Source organism: Aphidius gifuensis, linkage group LG1, assembly GCF_014905175.1.
Source record: "Aphidius gifuensis isolate YNYX2018 linkage group LG1, ASM1490517v1, whole genome shotgun sequence".
Taxonomy (NCBI): domain Eukaryota; kingdom Metazoa; phylum Arthropoda; class Insecta; order Hymenoptera; family Braconidae; genus Aphidius; species Aphidius gifuensis.
The window spans coordinates 8,770,927-8,796,937 of NC_057788.1; the positions used below are offsets into that span (position 1 = coordinate 8,770,927).

Here is a 26,011-nt window from a genome sequence, read left to right on the forward strand (position 1 = left end):
ATCAAAAATGGTTATTATTTTACATAATAATAATCGTATTTAACGTGTTAATTATTATTTGAAAGTTATTGATGATATTTATTATTTTAATTTTTTAGTAATAATAATAATAATAAACAAGTTTTATACCTTTTTTTTTTTATTTGCGTTGATCTTCTTCATCTTTTCCACGCTGTTCCAAGATTTCGGCTTCCATCAACAAGTTTTTTTCATCAACTGATTCAGCACCAACTGGTCTAGCACCAGCACCACCACTTGGGTCAGTGCCAGCTGCAGGTTTCTTCAAAGCTTTAGATTTTTTAACATCATCATCAGGACCTTGTTTACACTTTAGTGCCTTTGGTCCAGCACCAACACCACTCGGACCAGCAGCAGCAGCACCACCACCACTTGGATCAGTACCAACTGCAGACTTCTTCATTACTTTGGATTTTTTAACATCATCAGGACCTTGTTTACGTTTTGGTGCCTTTGGTCCAGCACCAACACCACTCGGACCAGCAGCAGCACCACCACCACTTGGATCAGTGCCAACTACAGATTTCTTCAAAGCTTTGGATTTTTTAACATCATCAGGACCTTGTCTACGTTTTGGTGCATCTTTTCCGACGATATTTTTATAAATTGATTCAATTGGACGAGCCTGAATATTCATATTTTCCAATAAATTAATGTTATCAGTTTCAACAATATGACCTTGAATCAATTGACAATTTTTTAGAATATTTATGTCTTTTAAATATTGTTCAAATTTTTCTTTATCAAGTCCAGCTCCAGCTGTCATTTTTTCTAATAATGTAAGACTATCAACTTCAACACCAGGATTACTAACACGTGGTTCAGCATTTGAGGCACTTAAGGCTTTTACCAGACTTTGGTATACATGAATTCCAGCATTATAATATATTTTTACGGTGGGTAAATCACTAATATTTAATATATCACTGCCATTTTCACAATTACTGTAAAGTTTATCATAGTCAATTGCATCATCTGAAGCTGCCTCGAGAGAAAGGATCTTGCAGGAGCATACCCCAATATTGTAGAAAAATCTCACGTTGCGTAAATCCGTAGTGTCGATATCAGTTCCATCTTCTGAATTGCTGAATGTTGGATTAAGATTCATTTTGTCAACTGTTATTGTGTTGATTCGTTTAAATAGTTTTTTTATTTAATAATATAATTGAACAATAATTAACAACAATGGATTTTTATGTGTGTTTTTTTTTTTTTTCTCGGATCGTGGACGGTTAAACGGTAGGGGTTCGGTAAGGGGGTAATGGTAATCCCTAGCGCCCTCACCACAGAAAAGTGAAAAATTGGGTTGGTTAAAGGCGGAGCAAAGTGAAAAGAGAAGAAAGAAAAAAATATAATAATGGCGATGTACCGCTAATTCTCAGCAAGAGGGTTCGCGACAGTTTTAGCCTAATTCATGATTTACATGAAAACGGTCATGGCGTTCTCTTACTAGTAGTGCTATATACATAAATGAATAAAATAAAAATTAAAAAATAGTAAAACAAATAAGAAAAAAAAAAAAATAAAATATTTCAACTCAAAAAAATATTAATGATTATATATTTATTTGATCTGTACCAGGTATATTTGGTAATCAACAAGCCAGTTATCTTGATCTTATCAAGTAAATGTTACAACAATCAATATCATATTGGATTATCAAATTATGAGGTAAATTTGTGATTCATTACTCTTGGAAAATTGATACATGAAAATGATCAAGTTACACAATTATCATCACCAAGTCTTCCAATAAAAAATATGCTGTCTGATGACTGTAAATTGTCAAGCAATAATAATTATTTTGTAAATTTTATTTTTTAATTATAGATACCACCTGAAGCACAAAAACAATTGAGAGAACAAATTTTATTGTCTGTACAAAATGAACAATCAACTAATATCAGACTTAAAATATGTGATGTTGTTGCTGAAGTTGCAAGAAATTTAATTGACGATGATGGTAATAATCAATGGCCAGAATTTTTACAATTTTTATTTCAATGTGCTAATGGACCAGTACCAGCACTCAAAAAAAGTGCACTACGTATATTTACGTGAGTTAAATTGATTGATAATTTATTTAAAAAAAAGAATATTTCAACTCCAAAATATTAATGATTATATTTATTTAGATCTGTACCAGGTGTATTTGGTAATCAACAAGCAAGTTATCTTGATCTAATCAAGCAAATGTTGCAACAATCAATATTGGATTCATCAAATTATGAGGTAAATTTGTGATTCATAACTCTTGGAAGATTGATACATGAAAATGATCAAGTTACACAATTATCATCACCAAGTCTTCCAATAAAAAAAATGCTTTCTGATGACTGTAAATTGTCAAGCAATAATTTACAGACAGATACGAAGCAAACATTTCATTTAATAGTCATTAATTTTTCTACATTAGATAATGATGATTAATTTGATTTTTTTTTTTACAAAATTATAGGTACAATTTCAAGCTGTTAGAGCACTTGGTGCATTTATAATAATTCATGAAAAAGAATCAAATATACAAAAACATTTTGTTGAATTATTACCACCAATGTTACAAGTTACAATAAAATCAGCTGAAAATGAAGATGATGAAGCTTTATTAAAAGTATTAATTGATCTTGCTGAATCAACACCAAAATATTTACGTTCACAACTTGAACAAATAATGGAAATGTGTATGAAAATATTTTCAAATGAAGATAAAGGTGATTCATGGAGACAATTAGCACTTGAAGTTATTGTAACATTATCTGAAACAGCACCAGCAATGGTTAGAAAAGTTGGTAGTAAATATATTGCTGCACTTGTATTAAAAATGATGACTGATGATGATGATAGTAATACTGTTGTTGCTGAATCAAATTTTTTAAATATTAAATTCAATTTGAATTATCGTTCTGATAATAATTATTGATCATTTAATATTTTTTAATTTCAGAGAGTCGATTTTTGTATTGTTCAATTGCATTAATCATAGTATTGAAATTGACAATTGATTATTAATTATTTTTTTTTTGAATTGATAACTTGTTGTTTAGATTTTAATGCAATTTATTTTTTTATTTTTCGTAGCATCCACGTGTACGTTATGCAACTTGTAATGCTGTTGGACAAATGTCAACTGATTTTGCTCCAATATTATATTATATATTAAAAATGATGACTGATCTTGATGAAGATGAAACATGGAGTGTATCTGATGAAATTATTGATGATGATAATGATAGTAATACTGTTGTTGCTGAATCAGCATTAGATCGTTTATCATGTGGTCTTGGTGGTAAAACAATGTTACCTCATATTGTTCAAAATATACCAACAATGTTGAATAATAATGATTGGAAATATAGACATGCTGCACTTATGGCAATATCAGCTGTTGGTGAAGGTTGTCATAAACAAATGGAAGCTATTCTTGGACAAATTATGGAAGGAATTATTCAATATTTACAAGATCCAGTAAGTTTTTTTATTATTATTTAAATATTACTTTAATATATACACCACAGATCGAGTCAGCAGTTTTGATTTATATTTTATTCTATCATCAAGGCGTTACGTCAGTGGTAGATAAATTTTTTGAATATTAAATTCAATTTGAATTATCGTTCTGATAATAATTATTGATCATTTAATATTTTTTAATTTCAGAGAGTCGATTTTTGTATTGTTTAATTGCATTAATCATATAGTATTGAAATTGACAATTGATTATTAATTATTTTTCTTTGCATTGATAGCTTGTTGTTTAGATTTTAATGCAAGTTATTTGATTTTTTTTTTTGTAGCATCCACGTGTACGTTATGCAACTTGTAATGCTGTTGGACAAATGTCAACTGATTTTGCTCCAATATTTGAAAAAAAATTTCATGACAAAGTTATACCTGATCTTTTAATGGTACTTGATGACAATGCTAATCCACGTGTACAAGCACATGCTGGTGCTGCACTTGTTAATTTTAGTAAAGATTGTCCAAAAAATATATTGACTCCATATTTAAATGCAATTATGGAAAAATTACAAAATATATTAACAGCTAAATTTCAAGAATTAGTATCAAAAGGTACAAAACTTGTTTTAGAACAAGTTGTTACGACAACAGCATCAGTTGCTGATACATAAAACAATTAAACAATTAAATTGGTGAACAAAAAATGATGGTATTAATAATATAGTTGAGAAGAAAAAGAATTTATTTTCAAATTTATTTTACTGTCAACATTTTAATTGTTTAATTAATATTAAAAAATATATTTTTGATTGATTTATTTGTTAAATAGTTTTAAATGATTTTTGTGCAAAATAGTTTAAAAAAAACATAGAAATAGTTATTTCTCAATAAATAAATATTCCATTAAATAATATTGTTTATTGATAATACTTTATAAATAAAAAAACTTGAAAAGAGATAAATAACAAAATTTTTTTAGTGTTTTTATTGTTTAAATAAATTAAGTTGTTTAATTTGAATTAAATATGGAATAATTATTTTATATGTGATAAATTATTTAAGATATAAATTAATACTTAATCTTTTAATTAATATTATTAAGATTTTTTTTTTTTTGTTAATGGTAATTGTTTTATACCTATACAGTTAATTTGATATATCGTTCCATGTATTTTACAGGATGTAGAATTTTACTTATCGACTATGGAACGAATTTTTAAAAAAGCTGCAGGGACCCGTTCACCTGGAGTTCCAGGTAAAGATTATGTTGAAGGTGCCTGAGAGAAAGCTATTGCTTAAAAAAAAAAAAACTGTAACCCACGTGTTTTTAACCTTTAAGTTGTTTTTAAAAAAATATTTAGATTTTTGTTAATAAAAAAAAGTGCAAAAATCAACAACATATTTTTCTGCATTAATAAGATCTCAGGTTCTTGAAAGCGTTATCGACAGCATTTTTAGTATTTACTCATAATGAGTGCAAAGAGGATATGTATTGAAAAAGACCAACAAACTTCTGATGATGGTGACAAGGATTCAAAAGTTGTCATCAACTCACTGGATCACGACTCATTAGCAAAAATCATCTCGTTGCTTCCAATACCAGAAATTATAGAAATGGAAAAAGGTGAATATTATTATCAAAATAAAGTTTTTTTTTTTTTGTTAATAAAATATCAATGTTTTGTATTATTAATTTTTAAATTTGATATGGTAGTTTGTACCAAATGGAAAGAGGCATGTCAACTAGCTTGGTATGACATTAAAGAATACAAATGTAAATCATCAATTGGACGTTGTTATGATAACCGTTTGTTGACACAATCATACCTCCAGGAAATATTATTAAGATGTGGTAATTATTTAAAAGTATTGTCTCTCTCAGATGTTTGTGATTCAAGTATTATGCTATTTATTGGTGATCACTGTAAAAATTTAACAAGTCTTGAATGTAAATTCTCCATCGATTCTTTAAATTATTTTGCTGATGACTTTGTTCAAGCATTTACACAGTTGGATAAATTAAAATGCATTAGAATAATAACGACTTCTGATAATTATCCAAGTCGTATAACATTTGATCCATTTGAAATAATAAATAGTCTTCCAGAAAAAATTATTCAAATTCATTTGATTTCTCAACGTTGGATATGGCTAAAAAAAAAAGTTTCTATAGTAAGTTAACTTCAATAACAACTGTTATTGAATACAACCAGTGACAAACAATACTATATACCAATCGAATAAATACAATAATAATTTAAATAAATTTCTATTATTTTCAGACTTTTAAAAAATTTAAAAATCTCCAAGAATTGACATTGCATAGCTGCCGTTTTTTAGACAGCATGATTCTTCAAGAAATTGCAGAAAAAACAACACTTGTTTATCTTAACATTCAACTATATGATATACCTGAAAGCTTTTTTCTATTTGATAAACTTGTTAATTTGGAATATATTGACCTAACACTAGCCGTGGCGTATAATTTTTCATGTGCACTGAAGAATAACCTCTCTACAAAAGTACTCAATACTATTTTTTGTACATGCAAAAATCTAAAACATCTTGATATGCCACCTGCTCTTTACGACATAGCTGAAATTCCTCGCAAAAAATGGATAAACTTTCAAAACTTGGAATATCTTGGTATTACTTGTAATATAATGCCTGACTTGGCAGATACAATTGTTGAATATTGCAAGAATTTAAAACATTTGAAAATATATTATCCTGATAAAATTATAAATGAAACTGCTTTAAATAAGTTAACAGAGTTAGAAAATCTTGAAAGTTTAATATTGCTTATTAACGTTATCCTCAGTGAGAAATCAATAATTGCAATTTCAAACAATTGTAAAAAACTTAAACGTTTAGAAATTCCTGATAGCCATTTAGTACCATCTATTGATGGTGAACCACTTTCTTCTCCATCTGTTCTTGATGAGTTATCGAAATTGCAATATCTTGAACATCTTAATTTACGTAAATTAAAAAATTACCCACGTGAAATAAATCTTGAAGATAGTACAATTATTGCAATTGCTAATAATTGTAAAAATCTCAAAACTTTACATATTCGAAATCACAAAGCCATTACTGAAACAGCTTTTGCTGCTTTAATAAACTTGGAAAATTTAAAAGAACTGGACGTAGATTCTACTAATATTACAGACGACTTTATTATTAAATTAAAAGGCTTAAAAGTATTGCATTGTTCTCATTGCCGCCAACTTACTAATGCTGGTATTATACAATTTATAAAAAATAACCCAGATCTTGAAGAAATCTATGTCGTAGAAACAGGTATATTACCTGCAGGTAATATTGTGAATGACTTGGTTATTGCTGCTGATCAGGCAACTAAAAATCGTACAAATGGTATTATTTTACACTTAACAATAAGTCCGACAATAAGACCATCTTTAACTAGGCCAACAATTAAATCCCATTGGTTGATTGTTAAATGGCTAGGATTTTTTGTTCATCTTTTAAATAAGCAAAGAAATATACATAGAAGTATAGAAGTATAAAATTATTTGCACTGTAATTAATTGTTCATCAAAGTTGATTCAACAGGAAAAAAACCTCAAACTATATTGAAAACAATAAATAAATTTAAAACAAATTTATCTTGTTTTTTTTTTCAAAAGTTTTGAGTTGAATAATTTATTTAAAATAAATAAATAAATAAATTGATAATAGGTTTTTAATTTTTCAAATTAACCGTTTGTACGCAACAATAATTTTTTTATTCATCGTCGAATTATTTCATTAAAAATATAATATCGAAGCTTTGTAAAAAATACACTTGATTTATTTAAAAAAAAAAAAAATTTGATATTATATTGATCTTGAAAATAATATAATCATATTGTTATTAATTCTAATAATACATCATCATAAATTTTTCTTTTCTTCAGGGTTTTATCAAAGTGCAAGGATTTGTATTATTGCAATTGGAATTTTTTATTACATTTGAAATTAAATAATAAAAATTACATTATTTAACATGTACCTCCCTGGTATTTCATAATAATCATAGACTATTTAATTTTATATTTAAGACATTTATGCGCACACTTGTGCACAATGTCACGGAGGTGAGTTTAAATATCATCATATAAATTTTTAATATGACACAATCAACTTGATAATATTGATCTTCAAAATTTTTATATATTTTTATATACAAATATTAACTTATTAAAGTTTTTTTTTTTGTCAAATTTTTTATTTGCTTTAATTTTAACTTAAGCTTTGTTTCTTGGGTTTAGCAAAAAAAAAAATATTTTTGATGCCTTTAATTTGAGTAAGACGATTGTATTTTTTTTTTTTTTTTTTTTTTTTATCTATAACTAAAATAAATAGTCTTTATTAATAATTATTACAGTATCGATTGTGTGCATGATGTATGAAGAAAAACAATAAAGTCATGATGCTACAAAAAAAGTAAAAAATAAATATCCGGAATACCAGCAAGTAAAACTACAAATAAAATATGCACAGGTGAATTTTTTATTTTTTTTTTATATATGAAAAAAATAAGAACAACCGAAAGAGTTCAAGGGTATTAATAATTCAGTAAACGGTAAACAAAGAAAAAGTACTGTTATAAAAATTTACTTGATCGTTAAAAAATAAATATTCGATAATAATTCATGATGATTAACTGTATGAATGTTATTTGTTAATTTGTTAATGAATTTTATAAACAAAAATTATAATAATATTTCTCATATTTTTTAAAATTATAATATTTAAATGCCATATTATTTTAAATGAATACCACATTGTTATTCCTAGTCTCAATAAAAATAACTTAGCATATACTATCATTTTATCATTGAAATAATATTAAATATTTATCAACAACAATTATAACAATTGTTTCAAAGTAGAACATAAATTATTGAATTAAAATAAACATTAATATATATATATATATATTTTTTTTTTTGAATATTCAACACTGCAGAGAATTTAAACTTTCTTCAATTCTGCAGTATACTGATAAACAATGTATACAACAATAGCTAATACTGTGAAATGTATTTAGCAAACTTATTGTTTCAGTATAGTCGTGCTGGATATGAAATTATAATTAATAAATTAATAAATTGTTAAATTTAATTTACTTATTAAAACAGCTGTGATATTTCTTTTTGTTAAATTCTCATAATATTATTTATATTTAATTTATTAAAAAAAAAACAATTATATCTGTAGTATATTTGTGTGAAATTTATTGTAAATTAATTATCAATTGATAATTAAAAATTTTTTTTATTTGTTTTTCAATTTAAAAATTTGTCTTTTTATATTTAAAAGCTTTTGGTTTTTTTTTTCTTCTTTTTATATTTTAGCTTTTGATTAATTATTTAAGTCACTAATAATTTTGTAATTACGTATTTTAATCACATTATTATTATTATTATTATTATTATTATTATTATATCACAAGTAATTTTTATGTATTTATTATTTACTTAATGTATTTTATATATATTTTTTTTTAATTCAATTTTTATTCTCATGTGCTGGATATGGATATATCTTGGTCGTGCAAAAGATACTGCTATACTATACTTTTGATGATTTTAAAAACTAGGTATACTATATATATCTGAAAAATTAAAAACAAAACCTTATTAGCCTGATTAGATAATTATATCATAAATGAACTAATTCTCCATGGCGATTAAACTTTTTCTATTGGAAAAAAAAATAAAAACACTTTGAAATTTTTAATTAAAAAATTATAAAATCTTGATATGGCAAATTTATTAATGGCAATATCTCGCTTATACATTAAACTTTTTCTTTAGTCTTACGGATATTTTTTTTTTTAACAAAATCGTTTCAATTAAATTAAAATATAAATTATTATATTTATAAGAATTTTTATTTACCCAGCAAGTCGATAATAAAATTATAAATCCAGGAAATTCGGCCTCAGCATATTTTTCAGTCAAATATTTTCTTTTCTCAGCAAGACGTTCTTCATTTTTAGCAACTAAATTTAATTCATATAATTTTTCTTCTATTAATTGTGAGGTATATTTCTGAAAATATAAAAAAAATTTATTTAAAAAAATTTAAACACGTTTTGAATTGAATTTTTTCAACTCAAAAAAATAATTTTTATTATATCATCGAAACTTTACCAAGGTCTTTCCAATTTTTTAAATTTTAAAAACTTAACTGCAGAACAAGCCCGTATTAAAATTTAAAAATATAAATATATACAAATATATACAATTCAAGATAGCATTATTTAAATGTCTCTATATATGTATTACATCTATTTTTTTTTATTCCACGTAATATCGTAACTATATTATGTATTCTTATGCATTAACTTCGTCATGCGTGCACGGAGAAAAAAAAATTAGAATAGAACGTACCAGATGTATCATTATCACAAAATAATATGAAAAATCAAAAATTTACAACGTAATATATGAGTTATTAATATTTATGTGATGTAATTTTCATTTTTTTTTTTTTTTATTATTTTTGCATCATCATCACCGCATCTAATACGATAACAGCTCAATTAACATGTTGAGAATAAATTTTTAAATTCATTATATTCCAGAATGTTGGAAAAAAAATTGAAAAACGATAATACGCATTTATAGATGAAAGAAAAAATTCTCTTTTGCATAGATAGGAACAAAAAAAAATATGTATAATAATAACAATTAAAAAAAAATCTATGGAAACATGCGAGAGAAAAAAAGTATCATCAAAGATTTTTTACTTGGATGAAATTCTTTTGGTTGGAAAAGTAAGTTGGAAAAAAAAAAAAAAAAAGTATAAGTATAATATATTATATCGCCCTATGTATTGAAATTTCAAGTGCTCAAGAAATAATAAAATGCTTGAGATTAATAAAAAATAAATTGAAAAAAAAAAAAAAAATACAAAATCGATTAAAAGTAATTGTTTTTCTATAAACTTGTCGTTCGACTAAGTCGTTTAAATGTCAACTGTCATTCAACTCAATGAATATTATTTTTATTTTATTATTTTTCTTTTTTTAAATTAATTCAATTGCTTCAATGAATTTAGTTAATAGACTCATGCAAATTCCAACTAAAATAATACATTAGCCCAACAAAATTTACTTCGAATATTTCGTTGATGCGTTATTTATATTTTTGATAAAATAATTATCAAAAATATAAAGTTTCGTAAAAAATACACTTGATGATTTATTTAAAAAAAAAAATTTTGATATTATATTGATCTTGAAAATAATAGGATTTGTATTATTGCAATTGGGATTTTTTATTACATTTTAAATTAAATAATCAAAATTACATTGTTCAACATGTACTTCCCTGGTATTTCATAATAATCATAAACTATTTAATTTTATATTTAAGACATTTATGCGCACATTTGTAAATGTCACGGAGGTGAGTTTAAATATCATAAATTTTTAATATAACACCATCAACTTGATAATATTGTCATATTGATCTTCAAAATTTTTATATTTTTATATATATATATAAATATTAAATTATTGGAGTTTTTTTTTGTCAAATTTTTTATTTGCTTTAATTTTAACTTATAAGCTTTGTTTCTTGGGTTTAGCAAAAAAAAAAATAGTTTTGATGCCTTTGATTTGAGTAAGACGATTGTATTTTTTTTCTTTTTTTTTTTTTCTATAACTGAAATACAGTCTTTTTTAGTTTTTTTGTAAACGAAAATCGAATTTAGCCAGGATCAATCGACCCTGCAGTTTAAATATTTTGCAATTAAATTTATTTTGTTTTTATGAATTTGATATTTTTTATTTCAGAATGAAAAAAGATATCTCTGTTGCTTTTTGATGTTGCTAGGGATCCGTGCACCTGGTGCACAATGGGAACAAAGAAAAAATGAAAATAATAATAATATTGAAATTTGTGAAAGAAAAATTAGTGTTTTTTGTTGTCAAAAAAGGTGATGGTGTTGATGCAAAGGATTAAAATTTATACCATCTTCCTGTTGCAGGTGATATTTGATGGTGACATTAGGTAATTAGTTTAACAACTGGAAAATACTTAGCAATTTCATATCCCCAGAAGACAATAACAAATCTCATATATATATATTAAACTTTTTTTTTTATCAACCTCATTTTAAAATACAAATAAAATTTATTTTCATTTTTAATTTAAACCACTCAATGATTTTATATAGATAAATTTAATAATCGGAACATTTTAATGTTATATAAAAAAAAAAAAGATATTAATACGTTACAAGTAAAATATAAAATATGTGTATATAAAAAAGAGGATCAAAATAATAATAGAAAATTGATTTATGTTCAGTTTGTGATATAGAATTAGACAAAGCTTAAATTTTTAACATCCTATAAAATGAAATATATATATATTATTGCTATAAGTATACACTATATGTATAAGTATAGTTTTAGTGATCACGGATAGGGCTGGACACGACATCGAAACGCTTGATACCATAAATTTTTACTTAACTTGTTTCTTTCTATACTATATATACCTATAATCAATATACATATATAAATTTATGCTTAAATAAATAAAGTTTCAATATGCAAGTATATACATTATACCTTGAAATTTCACCTATATACATTTGCAATTACAATAAACATGATGAATTAAAAACAAATACATGCGTATATATATATAAATATAAATGCCAAGTTAACGACGATGTCATTATTTTTTCCGAGGTGTGATGGTACTGCCATTAATTATATATATACAATATTATATAAATATTTGGACTTGAAAAGCTACAACGTGAATAAAAATAATAAATTCGTTCAAGGATAATTTTAGCATTCTACATTCCTAATAAAGTATAATAAGTTATAATAAGTAATTATGTTTACTTATTTCATTGTGTTATTATTAAATTAAAGAAATTTATTTACACATATTCGGGTCAATCTCACAATCCTTTTTTTTAAAAAAACGTGGAGTCGGATTTATAGTCGGAGTCGGACTTAAGGTCAAAGTTGGAGCTGGTGCAAGTACATATTGTTGAATTTTACAATCTAGGTTTTTATCTACTTATTTGTACTATTATTAAATTAAAAAAATTTATTTACACATATTCAGGTCAATCTGAGAATCCTTTTTTTGAAAAAATCGTATAGTCGGATTTAAGGTCGGAGTCGGACTTAAGGTCAAAATTGGAGATGATGCAACTAGATATTGTTGAATTTTAAAATTTATATGTTTCTCATTTAATTGTGTTATTATTAAATTAAAAAAATTTATTTACACATATTCAGGTCAATCTGAGGATCCTTTTTTTTAAAAAAACGTATATATAATATATATAGAGTCGGATTTAAGGTCGGAGTCAGACTTAAGGTCAAAATTGGAGCTGGTGCAACTAGATATTGTTGAATTTTAAAATTTGAATGTTTACTCATTTCATTGTGTTATTATTAAATTAAAAAAATTCATTTACACATATTCAGGTAAATATATCTCAGAATCCTTTTTTTAAAAAAAACGTAGAGTCGGATTTAAGGTCAGAGTCAGACTTAACGTCAAAGTTGGAGCTGGTGCAAGTAGATATTGTTAAATTTTACAATCTAGGTTTTTATCTATTTATTTGTATTATTATTAATTTAAGAAAATTTATTTACACATATTCAGATCAATCTGAGAATCCTTTTTTTAAAAAAAACATAGAGTCGGATTTAAGGTCGGAGTTGGACTTAAGTCAAAGTTGGAGATGATGCAACTAGATATTGTTGAATTTTAAAATCTAGGTGTTTATCTATGTTATTGGTGTTATTGTTAAATAAAAAAAGTTTATTCACACATATTTCGGTCAATAAAGAACTTAAGTAATTAGGTAATTAGGACTTACATTGAGAAGTTACTTATTTCATCAGATAAAATTTTTTTTATTTGACTCTGATATATATCCAAAGGTTGGCAAATGAAAATAAATTTTAGAATTATAAAAATAAAACAACAATAAATATTTTATATAGATTAGAAATATTTTGAAAAATTATTATATCTATTATTCAATGAGTTGCCATGTTTTCGTATAGGTCACGTGATGGCATTCCCCCTATAACGGCTCACTATTACTTTCGAACACAGTGAACCAATCCGATGTGTATATCTTATATTTAAGTAAGCGTACGCCCCAAAGCGAATGAAAAAAGAAGCGATGATATATATAGACGAAAAAAAAAAAGTACGACAATCTGAAAGAAAAAAAAAAAAAACGTGACGGATTGGCGTATTTTTATAGGTTTAAGATTTTTTCCCAAAATAGATAGAAATTTTTCAAAGACAAATTGAAGAAGAATTGAAAGAAAATTAAAGACGAATGAGAGATAAATTGTACAACTATTAACAACGAATAACTTTTTAAATTTTTTTGAATAAATATCTACTTGCACCGATTTCGACTCAACATTTTCTTTTGAATATGGATTCTAAGATTGACCGGAATATGTGCAAATAAATTGTTTGAATTCAATCATATAACACAAATAAATAGATAAAAACCTAGATTGTATAGAATTCAACAATATCTACTAGCACCAGCTTTAACTTTGATCTTGACTTCAACTGCGACCTTTAATCCGACACTACGTTTTTTTTTCAAAAAAAAGATTTTGAGATTGACCCGAATATGTGTTAATAAATTTGTTTAATTTAATAATAACACAATTAAATGAGAAACATATAAATTTTAAAATTCAACAATATCTAGTTGCATCATCTCCAACTTTGACTTAAGTCCAACTCCGACCTTAAATCCGACTCTACGTTTTTTTAAAAAAAAGGATTCTGAGATTGACCCGAATATGTGTAAATAAATTTTTTTAATTTAATAATAACACAATTAAATGAGTAAACATTGAAATTTTAAAATTTAACAATATCTACTTGCACCAGCTCCAATTTTGACCTTAAGTCCGACTCCGACCTTAAATCCGACTCTACTTTTTTAATTTTTTTTAAAAAAAGGATTCTGAGATTGACCTGAATATGTGTAAATGAATTTTTTTAATTTAATAATAACACAATGAAATGAGTAAACATTCAAATTTTAAAATTCAACAATATCTATAGTTGCACCAGCTCCAATTTTGACCTTAAGTCTGACTCCGACCTTAAATCCGACTCTACGTTTTTTTAAAAAAAAGGATTCTGAGATTGACCCGAATATGTGTAAATAAATTTTTTTAATTTAATAATAACACAAATAAATAGATAAAAATCTAGATTGTAAAATTCAACAATATCTACTTGCACCAGCTCCAACTTTGACCTTAAATCCGACTCCTACCTTACATCCGACTCTACTTTTTCTTTAAAAAAAGATTTCTGAGATTGACCTGAATATGTGTAAATGAAATTTTTTAATTTGATAATAACACAATGAAATAAGTAAGCATTCAAATTTTAAAATTCAACAATATCTACTTGCACCAGCTCCAACTATGACCATAAGTCCGACTCTGACTCCGACTCTGACCTTAAGTCTGACTCTACGTTTGTTTTATCTGTTCTGTGCATGATTCAAAATTACAGTATCCAAACTTAAAATTAAATGTTCAGTACTTAAATTTCAATGCATATAACGTACTTGAAATGTTCATGAAATTTTATGTTTTTTTTAAAAAATGTATACAGTAAAGTTCTATGAATACGCATATTACTTCAAATTTACACGATTATGCATGAATTTTAGTTTACAGCCCAAAAAATATAATTTCACATGAAAAAAAAAGAAATTCAATGCTTAATATACACGAAGCATGTTAGAAATTTACGTTTATTTCCAACTGGAGTGAAGGAGAGTAAACTTTGGTAGTGGGTTCTGGGAGGATTTTTTCGTCCAACCACGTCAAGAATTGATCCTATCCCCTGGGCGTAAATTTTCGCCCAATCGCGTCGACAATTCACGCCCAGTGTGGTTGTAGGCGCAGAATCAGAAAGAACCTAGCATCGTCATCCGCTTCGGAGTCTCAAGAATAATAAGATCATTAGAATATACAAACAAGTATACTAACAATCAAATATCAACATTTCTGCCAGGAGTGTTCGAAACTTTTTTTTCAATCAAATATAATGTGCATTGCAATTATAAGCAGTATGTATTATGTTACAACAGTACTTGTAAAATAAAAAAAATAATTTTTATGAAAAATGTCTTTTGGTTTATTTGACAATATTTTTTTTTCTATTATAATTTTATAATTGCCCTTGCCTACAAATAGAATTTTTAAATAAACTAGAGCGACTCCGTGCCTTTGGCACGTGATCGTATATATATTCTTATATGTGTCTTTATTGTAACCATTTTATTCATTGTAATTTTTATCAATAACTTTTTTTATTTTCCTTAACTCATTGCGAATACCTCCATGCCAATTCTATTATCCTGATATACAAAACTTCAATTTTTGCTATAAATTCTGATAGTTTTTCCAATAGTTCCGGAAAAATAAACAATTACGCTTTTTTTCATTTCTTCGAGAACCTCTTTGTCTGTTCTATATTCCTGATATACAAATCGAAATTTTTTTTTTCAAGTATGAGCGAAATATAAAATTTAGGAGGTAAATTTTTAAAAACATCGAATACCTCTTTTGTCATTCTATGTTCCTGATACGGATCGGTAAAATTTTTTTGAAGTATCAAGAAATAATATAAAAATAAAATATAAATTATATCATATAATTAATAAAGATTATGTATAAAGATAAAATGAATGAGAGAAATTATTAAAAATCCCAAATACCTCTTTGCCCACTCTATTATCCTGATACACATACAAAACATTCTTTTGTTTTCGATTTTTAATATTTTTCCACTATAGTTTGAAAAAAGATAACAAAAAAAGGCACTTCGTAGTATGACCCAAAAAATACCTTTTTCCCTCTTCTATGCATCTAATCAAACAGCCTTTTTCTATCTATAATATTTTAATGTTTTTATCGTATAGTTCCAAAAAAATACAATAGATGGCGCTTCGTAGTGTAATCAAAAAAATACCTCTTTTCTTGTTCTATACTCTTGATCAAACAGCCTTTTTCTATCTATGATATTTCAATATTTTTACTATATAGTTCTAAAAAATACAATAGATGACCTAAAAAATACCTCTCTTTTCTTGTTCTATACTCCTGATACAAATCGAATTTTTTTTTTTTTCAAAGTATCAGGCAAACAAAAAATTGAGGTGGTAAGTTTTAAAAAATACCGAATACCTCTTTGGTCATTCTGTGTTCTTGATACAAATCAAATTTTTTTTTTTTTCTAAAGTATGAGGGAAATATAAAATTGAGGAGGTAAATTTTTAAAAATATCGAATACCTCCTTAGTTATTCTATGTTCTTATTACAAATCGAATTTTTTTTTTTTATAAGTAATAATAGCAAATATAAAATCTAGGAGGTGAATTTTTAAAAACATAGTTTACCTCTTTAGTCATCTTATGTTCCTGATACAAATCGGTAAAATTTTTTTCTTAAAATATCAGGCTAACCGAAAACTGAAGAAGTAATTTTCAAAAATTTAACTTATAATTTATTAGGAATGTAGAATGCTAAAGAAGGTGGTATCGAATTTTTTAAATACTTAACATAAAAATAAGTTTACTATTTGAACAAAAGAGCGATTCGGTATTTCTGGTGCTGATTGTACATAATCTTATGTATTTTGGTTATATATTATGACTTTATCTATCATAATCATAATTTTATCAATTGCTATTCTTATTTTCTATTTGTATATATAACCCAAATAAAATTATAATTGCCGAAAAAAAACGTAGCAACCACACAACAACATATAGCAACGTGTCAATCTGAGAGAAAAAACAACAAAAGGATAATTATAAACAAATGCTAAAAAATTTTAACTAATCAGATTACGAAGAGAATGCGGTCAATTGTCGTTTTTATAATAGAAAAAAAATGAAATGTCGAGTATTGGAAAAAAAACATGATATTATTTTTCTATTATTTGAAATAAAATATTTAAATTATTTCAAAAATATTGGTGATAAAATATTGTTATTTGTTATGCAACTGCAGTATAACTATATAATAATGTTGTTTGTTATTTTGATTCATTTACAGTACGATATGGTTACAAAATAAAAAATAATTATCGTGAAAAAATGACACAAAAAAGACATGTCATTGCTGGACTCTGTAGAAGGATTGCATTTATTTTACTTGCAGTGATTATTCTAGCAATGATAAGTCAGGATAGCACTATATAGTAACATTATACGGCCATCTCAAGAAGTATATAAGTTTAATAATCTTAATAATTTTAATTTTATATCAATTTATACATTTGTCAATTAAAAAAATTAAAGAATATAATAAATAAGCTATAATTATAAATAGCTTATTACATATACATATGTACTCCTCATATTTTTCCGAAAAATATACATTCAAAAATAAAAATAATAATTTACTTACGACTATATACTTATTTTTAATATAAAAAATAAATTATTACAATTATACTTCTATACTTCTATGTATATTTCTTTGCTTATTTAAAAGATAAAAAAAATCTCCTACCCATTTGACAATCAACCAATGGGATTTAATTGTTGGCCTAGTTAAAGATGGTCTTATTGTCGGACTTATTGTTAAGTGTAAAATAATACCATTTGTACGATTTTTAGTTGCCTGATCAGCAGCAATAACCAAGTCATTTACAATATTACCTGCAGGTAATATACCTGTTTCTACGACATAGATTTCTTCAAGATCTGGGTTATTTTTAATAAATTGAATAATACCAGCATTCGTAAGTTTCTTGCAAAAAGAACAATGCAATATTTTTAAGCCTTTTAATTTAATAATAAAGTCGTCTGTAATATTAGTAGAATCTACGTTTAGTTCTTTTAAATTTTCCAAGTTTATTAAAGCAGCAAAAGCTGTTTCAGTAATAGCTTCGTGATTTCGAATATGTAAAATTTTTAGATTTTTACAATTATTAGCAATTGCAATAATTGTACTATCTTCAAGATTTGTTTCACGTGGGTAATTTTTTAATTTACGTAAATTAAGATGTTCAAGATATTGCAATTTCGATAACTCATCAAGAACAGATGGAGAAGAAAGTGGCTCACCATCAATAGATGGTACTAAACAGCTATCAGGAATTTCTAAACGTTTAAGTTTTTTACAATTGTTGGAAATTGCAATTATTGATTTCTCACTGAGGATAACGTTAATAAGCAATATTAAACTTTCAAGATTTTTTAACTCTGTTAACTTATTTAGAGCAGTTTCATTTATAATTTTATCAGGATAATATATTTTCAAATGTTTTAAATTCTTGCAATATTCAACAATTGTATTTGCTACATCAGGCATAATATTACAAGTAATACCAAGATATTCCAAGTTTTGAAAGTTTATCCATTTTTTGCGAGGAATTTTAGCTATGTCGTAAAGAGCAGGTGGCATATCAAGATGTTTTAGATTTTTGCATGTACAAAAAATAGTATTGAGTACTTTTGTAGAAAAGTTATTCTTCAGTGCACATAAAAAATTATACGCCACGGCTAGTGTTAGGTTAATATATTCCAAATTAACAAGTTTATCAAATAGAAAAAAGCTTTCGGGTATATCATATAGTCGAATGTTAAGATAAACAAGTGTTGTTTTTTCTGCAATTTCTTGAAGAATCATGCTGTCTAAAAAACTACAGCCATGCAATGTCAATTCTTGAAGATTTTTAAATTTTTTAAAAGTCTGAAAATAATAGAAATTTATTTAAATTATCATTGTATTCATTCAATTGATATGTTGTTTGCCACTGCAGATGGTAAACAACTAAAGTTGGTATTCAATAACAACGTACTATAGATACTATTTCTTTTGGGCGTACCCAAGGTTCAGAAATTAAATGAATTTGTTTAATTTCTTCTGGAAGACTATTAATTATTCCAAATAAATTAAATGTTTCATCTTTCTTGTCATCATCAATCGTTATTATTTTGATGCATTTTAATTTATCTAACTGTGTAAATGCTTGAATGAAATCATCAGCACGATAATTTAACGTATAGATGTGAAATTTACATTCAAGACTTGTTAAATTTTTACAGTGTTCACCAATAAATGGCATGATACTTGAATTGCAAACTTTTGAGAGAAACAATTCTTTGAGATAATTGCCACATCTTAATAATATTTTCTGGAGGTTTGATTGTGTCAACAAACAATTATCATAAGAACGTCCAAGTGATGATTTACATTTGTATTTTTTAATGTCATACCAAGCTAGTTGACATGCCTCTTTCCATTTTGTACAAACTACAATAAAACATATCAAATTTAAAAATTAATAATACAAATAACATTGATATTTTATTAACAAAAAAAAAATAATTTTTATTTTAATAATAATATTCACCTTTTTCCATTTCTATAATTTCTGGTATTGGCAGCAACGAGATGATTTTTGCTAATGAGTCGTAGTCCAGTGAGTTGATGACAACTTTTGGATCCTTGTCACCAACATCAGAAGTTTGTTGGTCTTTTTCAATACATATCCTCTTTGCACTCATTTCGAGTAAATACTGAAAATGTTCTCGTTATATAACGTCTTCAAAAACCTGAGATATTTTTAATATAGAAAAATATGTTGTTGTTTCTTGATCTTTTTTTTTATTAACAAAAATCCAAATATTTTTTTAAACACAACTTAAAGGTTAAAAACACGTGGGACACTTTTTTTTTTTTTTTTTTTTTAATATTAGCTTTCTCTCAGCCACCTTCAGCATAATCTTTACCTGGAACTCCAGGTGAACGAGTCCCTGCAGCTTTTATAATTTTTTGAAAATTCGTTCTAAAGTCGATAAGTAAAATTCTACATCCTGTTAAATACATGGAACGATATATCAAATTAACTGTAGGTATAGAACAATTATCAACAAAAAAAAAAAAAAAAAAAAAAATTTAATTATTAATTAAAAGATTAATTATTAATTTATATCTGAAGTAATTTATCACATAAAATAATTATTCCATATTTAATTCACATTTAACAACTTAATTAATTTAAACAATAAAAACACTAAAAAAATTTTGTTATTTATCTCTTTTCAAGTTTTTTTATTTATAAAGTATTATCAATAAACAATATTATTTAATGGAATATTTATTTATTGAGAAATAACTATTTATATATTTTTTAAAAACTATTTTGCACAAAAATTATTTAAAACTTTTTATTAAATAAATCAATCAAAAATACATTTTTCAATATTAATTAAACAATTAAAATGTTGACAGTAAAATAAATTTGAAAATAAATTCTTTTTCTTCTCAAATAATAAATTTAAAAAAAAAATACTATAAATAACCATCCAGATTTTAGGTCGTTGTTATATTTTCTAAAATTTTATCAGTTGAATCAGGTGTTTTTGATGCTATTATTGTAATAATTGTTTTCAAATGTTGTTATTATTATTAAGTTGTACTTATTATTTTTTTTCTACCAAAATTTGGTAGAGAAAAAAATGATATAATTCTTGAAGAACCTCTTGACCTTGATGCGTGTTTTAAACATTGTTTTATGTGCAATTAATGATCATCTGGTTTTTCGATAATTAATTGTTCAGCAATTTCCTAATTAAAAAAATTTATAATAATACTTATAAATAATTATAAATAATTCATGAATTTCATGTTTTCCCTTCTAAGGAATAAATCTTGGTGGAATTCTCAATGGTTTTTTTTCTGGCATCATCAGATGCATATTTTATTTTTAACATATTTTATTTTTTTACAGATATATGATAGAGCAAATAAAAATAGAGACTGCAATTGAAATATTTAACAGCCAATTTTAAAAAGCGATTTATTTTAAATTCTTTAATTTTTTTTTTTCTCTTTTCTTTTCGACAGGCAAGACGTTTCAGTGGCACCATCTTGTGTAATTGTATTAAAATAATAAAATAATAAATTAATGGCGGTGATTGTTGTTGGCATCTATCAACCAATGACAAAGCTTTATTTATTATTTTGGAAAATTTAAATAATATAAATAAGAAATAAATTATTTATTTACCAAGAAAATGAAACACTTAATTTTTTTAATTGCACAAAATCTTTTGATAACACATTAATTTTAACAGACTTTGTTATCAAGGCGCTATGAAAAAAAAAAAAAAAAAAAAATTTATATTTGACATTCCAATGAACCGGCCATGTTGGAGTTTCTAACCATCATCAACATGAGACATATGCACACATTTTTATCACGAGTGTCTGGAGCTGTCTAAAGTAGTCTAAAGTAAAAGTCATTAATCCAGAAATTAATGAATTCATGAGATAAAGAAAGTTTATTTAAATAGTTCAATATGCCAAAAGCAGATAAACAAATGGATACTGTTACTGAAAAATTAACAGACATGTCTGTTGATGATGCAGGTGTTAAAAAAATGTCCCATAAGGAAAAGAAAAAAATGAAGAAAAAGCAGGAATATGAACAGACAGTTGAAAAAATGACAAAACTTGGTGGACAGGGACATAGTGATTTGGATTCAAATTTTACAGCATCACAAAGTCAAACTCAACAACGTGGTGGACAACAATTAGATAATGCTGTTGATATTAAAGTTGAAAATTTTACAATTGCTGCTAAGGGTAATGAACTTTTTACAAATGCAAATTTATTAATTGCACAAGGTAGACGTTATGGTCTTGTTGGTCCAAATGGGTATGTGTTTATTAATTTAAAATTTACAATTAAAAAAAATATTGATAATATATGTGTAATGTAATTAATTTGTTTAAATTATAGACATGGTAAAACAACACTATTACGACATTTAGAAAAAAGAGTATTTGCTATTCCTCCAAGTATTGATATATTGTATTGTGAACAAGAAGTTGTTGCTGATGATACACCAGCTGTTGAAAATGTATTAAATGCTGATGTTAAATGTCGTAAGCTACAAGATGAATGTAAAAAATTGGAAGAGCTTATGGAAAAAGGTGATGAGACTGTACAAGATAGATATCAAGAAGTATGTGATGAATTAAAAGCAATTGGTGCTGAATCAGCTGAAGCAAGAGCCAGAAGAATATTGGCTGGTCTTGGTTTTAGTAAATCAATGCAAAATCGTGCAACTAAAAATTTTTCTGGTGGTTGGAGAATGCGTGTATCATTAGCACGTGCATTATTTTTAGAGCCAACATTATTGCTACTTGATGAACCAACAAATCATTTAGATTTAAATGCTGTTATTTGGCTTGATAATTATCTTCAAGGATGGAAAAAAACATTGCTAATTGTTTCTCACGATCAAAGTTTTCTTGATAATGTTTGTACTGATATTATTCATGTTGATCAACAAAAATTATTTTATTACAAGGGTAATTATACTATGTTTAAAAAAATGTATGAACAAAAAAAACGTGAAATGATAAAAGCATATGAAAAACAAGAAAAAAGAATTAAAGATTTAAAAGCACATGGACAAAGTAAAAAAGCTGCTGAAAAAAAACAAAAAGAAGCTCTTACAAGAAAACAAGAAAAAAATCGTACAAAAATACAGAAGCAAGAAGAAGATACTGGACCACAAGAACTTTTACAAAAATTCAAAGCATATGTTGTTAAATTTGATTTTCCTGATCCACCACCACTTCAACCACCAATTCTTGGTTTAAAAGGTAAAAAATTAACTAAAAATTATTGTCATTAATCATTGTTATACAAATAATTAATTGATTGCTTGTTTTCAACAGGTGTTACATTTGGTTATGAAGGCCAAAAACCTTTATTTATTGATGTTGATTTTGGTATTGATTTATCATCACGTGTTGCTATTGTTGGACCAAATGGAGTTGGTAAATCTACATTTTTAAAATTACTTGTTGGTGATTTGACACCACTGGAAGGTGAACTTTGTCGTAATCATAGATTGGTAAGTTTAAATTAAACATAAAAAAAAAAAAATACACTATTAAGATTAAATAAAATTATTTATAATAATTACAGAGAATTGGAAGATTTGATCAACATTCTGGTGAGCATTTAACTGCTGAAGAAACACCATCTGAATATCTTCAACGTTTATTTGATTTACAATATGAAAAAGCAAGAAAACAACTTGGTACATTTGGTCTTAGCTCACATGCACATACAATTAAAATGAAAGATTTATCAGGTGGACAAAAAGCACGTGTTGCACTTGCTGAACTTTGTTTAAATGCACCAGATGTTGTTATTCTTGATGAGCCAACTAATAATCTTGATATTGAATCAATTGATGCACTTGCTGATGCAATTAATAATTACAAGGGTGGTGTTATCATTGTGTCTCACGACGAACGACTCATCAGAGATACTGACTGTAATTTATATGTTATTGAGGATCAAACAATCAATGAAACTGGTGGTGACTTTGATGATTACAGAGAAGAACTTCTTAAAAGTCTTGGTGAAGTAATAAACAGTCCAAGCATTGCTGCAAATGCTGCTGTTGAACAATGATTAATCTAAATTGATCTATAGTTTAATTAAATATTTAACAAATTGCCTTGCAAATTAGAAACAACAAAGATTTTTTCAATTATATTTTTTAAATCAATAGAAAAAAATAAAAAAAATACTGATAATATTTTTATTGTAAATTTTAATAGAATAAAATAATGCAATCTTGAAATTTTAAACTCTGTTTTTGTCATTTGTAATTAATAAATATTTAATTATAACAAATTTATTTATTTATTTATTTCTATTCCTCTTTCTCTCCAAGTGGCGCCATCACAATAATATGGTTGATTTGCGCATTATAATTGTAAAAATAGATAAAACTTTGCAATACATAATATTATTGATCAAAAGTACTACAATTTATTATTATAAAGTAAAAAATCACCTCAAGAATTATCATATACCCTTTAAAAGTTTGCATAGCATCACATGAGGTAATAATCTTTATTCTAGTAATCTTGATAGATTTTCTAAATTAAAATTTGTAATTTTTTACAGGTTAGTTTAATTTTTGGAGTAAGTGAAGTAAATTAACTTGATTGTTGATATTATACATATCAAGGTCATTGATAATTTATTTATTTACATGAGTTATTTTTTTCTGTAAATAAAAAATTGATTAGAAAGTAAGGACATTTATTATCAGTATAATAAAAAACAAAACCAGCTGATGAGCATAAAACTGGTTTAAGGATTGTTTTAAAAAAAAAAAATAATACACTCACAAGTTGAATTAGCTCTTTTTTTATCAACAACAACAACAACAACGAGATATATATTTTCTTGTTTACATTTGAAATAAATATATTCATTCAAAGGTAAGATTACTTAAGAGAAGGACCATTGGTATTTTAAACAGATGAATTAATTTAATTTATAATTATTTCTAGCTGTTAACGAAAAAATGGGAAACACAAAAATAAAACAACACTATGAAACAGCAAAAAAAACAGGAGTATTAAATATTTCACAAAGAAAAATGATGGAAATTCCAATGAATATGAAAATGCTTGCTCCAATTTTACGTACTCTTGATTTATCACATAATTTATTTAAATCAATTCCTGAAGAAATTGGAATATACATTATGTTAAAAAATATAAATTTAAGTAACAATAAATTAACATTATTACCTGATGCAATGGGAGCATTGATTAAACTTGAAATATTAAATGCAAGTGTTAATCAAATAACAAGTTTACCAGGCTCTTTATCAAGTTTAAAAAATTTAAAACAAGTTAATTTATCACAAAATTTAATTACTGAATTTCCATTAATGTTTTGTGGTTTAACACATCTTGATGTTTTGGATTTATCAAAAAATAAATTAACAAATGTACCAGATGGTGTTGAGGGTCTTCATGTGACTGAATTAAATCTAAATCAAAATCAAATAACTCAATTGTCTGATAAATTAGCTGAATGTCCAAGACTTAAAAATTTAAGACTTGAAGAAAATTGTCTTCAATTAAATTCAATACCAATTATCATTTTAAAAGATTCAAAAATATCAAATATTGCTGTTGATGGTAATTTATTTGAAAGCAAACAAATTGCTGATTTAGATGGCTACGAAAAATACATGGAACGTTATACAGCTGTTAAAAAAAAAATGTTTTAAAAATCAAATTAACTGTAAGTATAAAACAATTATTATCAACAGAAAAAAACAACAATCTTTAAGATTAATTATTAATTCATACCTGAAATAATTCATCACATGAAATAATTATTCCATAATTAATTCACATTAAACAGCTTAATTTATTTTAACAATGAAAACATTGAAAAAAAATTTTTTTATTTATCTCTTTTCAAGTTTTTTTATTTATAAAATATTATCAATAAACAATATTATTCAATGGAATATTTTTTTTAAAACTATTTTGCACAAAAATCATTTGAAACTATTTATTAAATAAATCAATTAAAAATACATTTTTAATATTAATTAAACAATTAAAATGTTAATAAAATAAATTTAAAAATAATTTCTATTTCGTCTTACAACTTTT

At 25.3% G+C, this 26,011-nt stretch overlaps 3 protein-coding genes and 1 non-coding gene across 4 annotated transcripts; all 4 read left to right on the forward strand.

Annotated features, from left to right (window-relative positions):
• Nucleotides 1-1,789: 1,789 nt before the first annotated feature.
• Nucleotides 1,790-4,148, forward strand: LOC122847943 (importin-5-like). Its single transcript, XM_044145801.1, has 6 exons — nt 1,790-1,795; nt 1,849-2,075; nt 2,154-2,250; nt 2,477-2,869; nt 3,097-3,483; nt 3,813-4,148. The coding sequence occupies exons 1-6, from the start codon at nt 1,790-1,792 to the stop codon at nt 4,146-4,148; spliced, it is 1,446 nt and encodes a 481-aa protein (XP_044001736.1).
• LOC122847977 lies at nt 2,274-2,403 on the forward strand. Its single transcript, XR_006373431.1, has one exon.
• Nucleotides 4,149-21,491: 17,343 nt separating the features above from the next.
• Nucleotides 21,492-24,217, forward strand: LOC122847642 (ATP-binding cassette sub-family F member 1-like). The gene is made up of 4 exons (XM_044145447.1): nt 21,492-22,214; nt 22,299-23,170; nt 23,246-23,424; nt 23,499-24,217. Exons 1-4 carry the CDS (start codon nt 21,856-21,858, stop codon nt 23,991-23,993), a joined length of 1,905 nt encoding a protein of 634 aa, XP_044001382.1. The 5' UTR covers nt 21,492-21,855; the 3' UTR covers nt 23,994-24,217.
• A 77-nt stretch (nt 24,218-24,294) lies between these two features.
• On the forward strand, nt 24,295-26,001 carry LOC122847643 (leucine-rich repeat-containing protein 57-like). Its single transcript, XM_044145448.1, has 3 exons — nt 24,295-24,430; nt 24,495-24,814; nt 24,887-26,001. Exon 3 carries the CDS (start codon nt 24,901-24,903, stop codon nt 25,615-25,617), a length of 717 nt encoding a protein of 238 aa, XP_044001383.1. The 5' UTR covers nt 24,295-24,430; nt 24,495-24,814; nt 24,887-24,900; the 3' UTR covers nt 25,618-26,001.
• Nucleotides 26,002-26,011: the final 10 nt, after the last annotated feature.

What these genes read in the sequence shown, in the direction of transcription:
- LOC122847943 (XM_044145801.1), top strand. An exon ending in ATGATGATGATAGTAATACT is followed by an intron (nt 2,870 to 3,096) that starts GTTGTTGCTGAA and finishes TATTTTTCGTAG; the next exon opens with CATCCACGTGTACGTTATGC. An exon ending in TTCAATATTTACAAGATCCA is followed by an intron (nt 3,484 to 3,812) that starts GTAAGTTTTTTT and finishes TTTTTTTTGTAG; the next exon opens with CATCCACGTGTACGTTATGC.
- LOC122847643 (XM_044145448.1), top strand. Translation starts at nt 24,901, where the DNA reads ATGGGAAACACAAAAATAAAACAACACTATGAAACAGCAAAAAAAACA.
- LOC122847642 (XM_044145447.1), top strand. Translation starts at nt 21,856, where the DNA reads ATGCCAAAAGCAGATAAACAAATGGATACTGTTACTGAAAAATTAACA. An exon ending in ACCAATTCTTGGTTTAAAAG is followed by an intron (nt 23,171 to 23,245) that starts GTAAAAAATTAA and finishes TGTTTTCAACAG; the next exon opens with GTGTTACATTTGGTTATGAA. An exon ending in TTTGTCGTAATCATAGATTG is followed by an intron (nt 23,425 to 23,498) that starts GTAAGTTTAAAT and finishes TAATAATTACAG; the next exon opens with AGAATTGGAAGATTTGATCA.